General features: G+C 37.0%; 1 protein-coding gene across 1 annotated transcript; it reads left to right on the top strand.

Moving 5' to 3' along the window:
- The first annotated feature begins 2052 nt into the window (after nucleotides 1–2052).
- Nucleotides 2053–3239, top strand: LOC120276088 (UDP-glucose flavonoid 3-O-glucosyltransferase 7-like). Its single transcript, XM_039282822.1, has 3 exons — nucleotides 2053–2423; nucleotides 2901–2913; nucleotides 2964–3239. The coding sequence occupies exons 1-3, from the start codon at nucleotides 2053–2055 to the stop codon at nucleotides 3237–3239; spliced, it is 660 nt and encodes a 219-aa protein (XP_039138756.1).
- Nucleotides 3240–6449: the final 3210 nt, after the last annotated feature.

Below are 6449 nucleotides of genomic sequence, written 5' to 3' on the forward strand. Positions count from 1 at the left end.
ACAAAAATTAACATCAAACCCACATGAATTAATATAATCTAATATATTATTTATGTTGGAATATTATTTTTTTTCATGAATGTGAAAGCTGCAATGGCAGTCATTTATTGTTTTGGAGTTTGTGTAGCTATTGATCAAAATTAAAGAATAGAAATAGATGAACAAGGTGACGGAAGTATAGACTTGACTTTTAAATTCTACAGATTGATGGATGTTGGAAATGGTCAGTAAAAATATGAGAGTTACGAAAACATAGAGTTTTTAGAAATTTAAAAGTTGTGGGTTATTAACGATATGTATTAATGAGTCATTAATATGGGAAATATAAAAGGTCTTATTAGAGCCTATATAGTATAAGTGTTTTTAAATTTTGTAAGATGATAAAAAATAAATAAAGGATTTTGTATGTATATAAAATTTTTCTTTTTCCTAATATTTCATTGAGGTAGTTGAGCCCATCGTTGCTTCCAACACAAAGGGCCCGTTTGGTAGTTTGCAAGGAATGTAATTGCATGCAAAGTTTTTACAGACAAAGATTTTACATGTAATTATTTTTCCCTACAAACTAACATTATAATGTTTGAAAATTTAATTCTCCTATTGGTATGAATGCATTTACAATGTAAAATTATGTTTATTCTCAATTTTGCCCTTAATTTTTATAGTTACTCAAATTAGGTTTTTAAGAAATTCTTATGATATTACAAACTTAGTCCAAATAAAAATTAACCATTCTCATAAAATTTTTTTAAAAATTTTTAGGGGTAATAAAACATGCATTAGGGTATTGCTAAGAAAAAAAAAAAAGAAACCTCCCCACCCCGGGCGGGTGGCCGCCCCGAAAGGGGAAATAATTGTAAGGAGACTATCTATTTCTAGGCAATCAAATGAGTGAAAATGATGCAGTCCTTTATTTTGTAGGGAAAATTATTATTTTTACTTTTACCAAATATAATAATAATCGAGCTCTTTGATTTTTAGTAATATTTTATTTACAAATACCACGTCAATTAAATTAGACAGGTCTTAACAGATGAATTATTTTTTTTTTACTTTTTTTTTAAAATTGAGGAACTCAAAATACCAAAATGTGAATACAGAAAAACCAAAGTGAAAAATAAAGATGCTATTTAACTAATATATTTTAATAAACTAATTTAAAATATTTTTAATGGTATGCATATGGATAATAAGATTTTTTTATGGATAGATGGATACCATATGAATAATAAGATTTTTTATGGATAGATTGGGTGTGTGTGTGTGTGTGTGTGTGTGGGGGACCAAAAAAATTGCTTATATAACAGGAGACAGGTAATTGTCCCTCCAAAAAATATTTAGAAAGTGGGAGCACTCCATGTGTCTAACTCACTTGTTATTTATGTGAGCAATATACCACGTCAATTAAATTAGACAGGTCTTAACAGATGAATACTTTTTTTTAAAAATTGAGGAACTCAAAATACCAAAAATGTGAATACAGAACCAAAGTGAAAAAAATAAAGATGCTATTTAACTAATATATTTTAATAAACTAATTTAAAATATTTTTAATGGTATGCATATGGATAATAAGATTTTTTTATGGATAGATGGATACCATATGAATAATAAGATTTTTTATGGATAGATTGGGTGTGGGGGGGGACCAAAAAAATTGCTTATATAACAGGAGACAGGTAATTGTCCCTCCAAAAAAAAAAATATTTAGAAAGTGGGAGCACTCCATGTGTCTAACTCACTTGTTATTTATGTGAGCAATAAATTAATCATGCCAAGCCTCCCCCACTAAAAGCCTCCATCAAAGGATACATATAAAATTCTAACTGCCAAGCACAACCCTCAATCAAATCTTTCTTACCTGCCCACGAGGATTCTCCAAATATTATTATTATCTGAGAGAAATCCAAGAAACCCATAAAACTTTCCCTATACAGAACACCCAAATGAAGCATAAACTTTCCACATCCAAAACCCATTTCCTATCCTTCATCTCTCAAAATCATGGAATCCAAAACTCCAAAAAACCTTCACATCCTCTTCTTCCCTTACATGGCCCCCGGCCACATGATCCCCATGCTAGACATAGCCAAACTATTCTCACATTTTGGAGTCCAAACCACATTCATATCCACCTTCGGCAACGCTCCCCTTGTTGAAACAAGCATAAACCACTTCAACTCCACCAACTCCTCCAACCCTTCAATAAAACTAGTACTCATCCAATTCCCCTCAGCCGAAGCCGGTCTCCCCGTCGGCTGCGAGAATGCCTCATATCTCACTTCAATTGACATGCTCGTCAGCTTCCACAAAGCAGTCGCTATGCTCCGGCAACATTTCGACCAACTCCTTGAACAACTCCTCCCTGACGCTGTCTTCAGTGACTATTTCTTACCCTGGACATTGGATTCCGCATATATTGTGTACATTTTTGAAAGAGATTAACTTATCCTTTTATATTATATAGTTTACTTTCATTATTGTCTTTTTTTGTCATAGTTGATTAAATATGAAACATGTATTAATTGTGTATCTATTCAATAGTAAGATAATATTCCTGTTTTTATCTTTTTGTAATTGAATTGCTATCTTGGGGAGTATTGATCCATTTTCTAGACTGTTTTAAATTCTAGTATGTCTAAACTTTTCAAGTATGCAGTGGAATCGGCTATTAATAAGCCCACGATGATATCATAATGGATGATTGTGTGTGGAAACCAACTATTGTATTCCTCCTTATTGTTCTTTAAATGAAGACTTCCTCCTTAATCAATTTTGTCACACATTCAAACGCTTAACTCAACACCCTGCATCCCAAAGCTAACATTCTCTCGTTGTCCTCACTGCATTGTTTTAGTTCTTGAAACGTATATTGGTTGATTCCTATTGGTTTCTTTCAGGATGCTTTTTAATGTTTGTCTTTTCGATTATTATCAGGAATTCCTCGTGTTGTGTTTTATTAGACATGGACGTTCGCTGTGTGCGCTGCGTACAACGTTGATCATTACGACCCCCACTCTAGGCCAGAAGAGTCCTTCATTGTGCCTGACCTCCCTCATCCAATCCACATTCTCAAATCTCAAGTCCACAATCTCTTGAAAACAGACCCGAGGATAATGAAGATCATGCTTGCGGCTGATGAGTCTGATGAGAAGAGTTATGGTGCAGTGATGAACAGCTTCTACGAACTTGAACCAGACTATGTTGATTACTACAGGAATGTATGTTGTAAAATGTAGGATCGAATAGAGCAGTACAGCAGTAAAATAAATAAAAGGAATGCTGAAAAATAAAGAACACAAAGATGTTACGCGGAAAACCCCTAAACAATTAGGGTAAAAACCACGGGCAAAGATAGAAGAATTTACTAAGTGGGAAAATTGCAGGAGTTACAAACTCTCTAATAACAAGGAGAAAACCATAACTCTCTCTTATACTAGGAGATTGGACTAACTCTCAAAATATTTTTCCACACTTCCTCACTTTTCTTCTTTCCTCTTTTTCCTTTAATTTTTCTTACTCTCACTCTCACTCTCACTTTGATTGTATGTAAGAATGAGAAGTAATCTTCTCTATTTATAGAGAGGAACCAGCCCACAAATTTACCCAAAACCAAGGTTGCAAGTTGATGGTTTAATGAGCCATTAGTTTAGGGTAATTAGTTTGGGCCAAAAGTTTGGAGGAGATGGTTTGATGAGGAAATGGTTTTGGGCTAATGGATTATGATCCATTGGTTAGTGCCAACAATTCTCCCACTTGAAGATTTGATTGAAAGACAATCAGATCTTCACACCATTCTTTCTATCTTGCCATTCAATGTTGCTTACGTCTTTGTCAGACCACAAGAGGATCGACACCATATGAATCTGTCAGTGTTGATTGCTTTTGTCATGAAATCTGCTAGGTTGTCCTTGGTATGAATCTTTTGCATGTCCACTGTACCTTCTTCAACTTTCTCACGAATGAAATGGTACTGAACTCTGATATGTTTTGTCTTTGAATGAAATGCTGGATTCCTTGCAAGATGCAATGCACTCTGGTTGTCACAATATAGAGTGATGTTCTCTTGTTTGTGCCCGAGTTCTTCCAACACCATCTTTAACCACACTGCTTCTTTACTGGCTTGTGTAGCTGCCAAATACTCTGCTTCTGTCGTTGACGTAGCCACGACTGACTGTAGTTTTGAAACCCAGCTCACAGCTCCTCCTACTAGTGTGAACACATATCCAGTAGTGGATTTGCTTTTGTCAAGATCACTTGCATAATCAGGATCAACATATCCACTGACAGTAAAGTCAGATCCCCCATAACATAATGCAACATCTGAGGTTCCCTTTACATATCTGAGAATCCTCTTAACAACACTCCAATGCTCTCGACCAGGATTTGCCATGTACCGACTTACCACTCCCACTGCATGTGCAATATCTGGCCTTATACAGATCATGGCAAACATTAGGCTTCCCATTGTTGATTCATATGGTACTCAAGACATCTTCATCCTCTTTTTTCACTGTTAGGACACATACTTGAGGATAACTTGAAATTAACAGGAAGTTGGGTAGAAATTGGCTTACAGTCTTGCATGTTCAAGAGTCACAAAATCTTCTTCAAATAAGTATTCAGAGAGAGCCAAATCTTTTTATTATTTCTATCTCGGTGAATTTGCATCCTTAGAATCTTGTTTGTTGGTCCCAAATCCTTTATTTCAAATTCCCTAGCAAATTGTGCCTTCAACTCCCCGGATACGATCTTTGTTGGGGCCTCGCTACCAACATGTCGTCAACATACAAAGAACAAGAAGACAAAAATCTTCTTCGTCAAACCTCTTGACATATGCACAAGGGTCCGCGATTGAATCTGCTGTATCCAAGGCTCATGATGAAGGAATCAAATCTCTTGTACCAACATCTTGGCTCCTGCTTTAGACCGTCATGCAGATTTGTTCAACCTCGCAAAACCAAGTTCTCTTTTACCTTTTTTTTTCAAAAACCTTCCGGTTGGAGCATATAAATTTCTTCTTCAAGATCTCCATGAAGAAATGCAGCTTTTGACATCTAACCGCTCAAGTCGCAAGTCAAATGTAGCACACATCGCCGTGACTACTCTGGACCGCTGTGAGTCGAACCACAGGTGAAAATATTTCGTTGAAGTCAATACCTTCCTTCTGAGCATATCCTTTTACCACCAATCTAGCACGATAACGATCTACTTGATCATCACTATTACGCTTTGATCTTGTAGACTCATTTATCGCCAATGGGTTTTCGCCCTGTGGCAGCGACACCGGCTCCCATGTCCTATTTTTTTATGAAGAGCTTCAATTTCTTCTTCCATCGTCGCCATCCAATCGAGATGCATCCGAATTATTCAGCTTCTTGAAGAGTTGATGGCTCTCCATCCTCGCTAGAAGACAAGAAGCAATATTACCCTCCAAAAATATAGTCGAATGCCAACTTGGTGCCTTTCTTGTACGAGTTGACCACCGAACTTCTGGAACTTCAGATTCAGCTGGTTCTTGTACCTCGTGCTCTGGTGTAGCTTCAGCTTCTTTTTCACCGTATTGTTGTAGTCTCTGTGGCTTTTTTTGAAGTGCTTTTCACCATCCGCTTGCTCTTGTTCTTTATCTTCTATGAAGATAACATCCTCGCTGACATAACCTTATGGGCAAGTGGGATCCCACAAAGTGCACTCCCTTAACACCATCAAGATATCCTAAGAACATACATTTTCTGGATTTTGGATCCAGCTTTGTAGTTTCCTGGGTATTGTACATTACATATACAGTGACTTCCAAATATATGAAGGTTTGAATAATCAATCTGCTTACCATCCCACATCTCCATCGGTGTCTTCAACTCGATTGCAGCTTGATGGGGCCCGATTCACCACATAACAAAGTGGATCTGGGCCGCTCGCCTGTAACGCCTTATCTAAGCCTCGCAGCCCCCAACATAGTCTTGTTTTTTTCCAACGTAGTCCTCGCTTCATCCGCCTCCGCCACTCCATTTTTGTCTGAGGAGTGTATGTCGAGTGAATCGCCTTTTTGATGCCTTCTTGCTTGCGTAATTCATCAAATTCTTTTGCTAGTATATTCTCCTCCATTATCGGGCCCCTCAAGCACTTCATCTTCTCGCCAGATTCAAGTTCCATCCGCGCTTTGTAAAATTTGAAGACTTGAAACACATCAGCCTTCCTCTTGATAGGTACACCCAACATCTCCTCGGAATAGTCATCAATAAATGATACAAAGTAATTTGCTCCTCCCGTGGATGTAATCGGTGCTTGCCACACATCGAGTGAACCAATTCTAGAATTGCTTTTGCTTCTAGAATTAGATGTGTTGAACTTGAGTCGATGTCGCTTGCTTTACAATGCAATGTTCACAAAAAGGGTAGTGTTACCTTTGTGAGACCTTGAAGTAGATTCCTTTCTCGCAAGAATCTTCA

Source organism: Dioscorea cayenensis, chromosome 14 (assembly GCF_009730915.1).
Source record: "Dioscorea cayenensis subsp. rotundata cultivar TDr96_F1 chromosome 14, TDr96_F1_v2_PseudoChromosome.rev07_lg8_w22 25.fasta, whole genome shotgun sequence".
Taxonomy (NCBI): Eukaryota; Viridiplantae; Streptophyta; class Magnoliopsida; order Dioscoreales; family Dioscoreaceae; genus Dioscorea; species Dioscorea cayenensis.

Bases quoted from the DNA above. Each gene is read 5' to 3' on its own strand.
- LOC120276088 (XM_039282822.1), top strand. From the start codon at position 2,053: ATGGCCCCCGGCCACATGATCCCCATGCTAGACATAGCCAAACTATTC.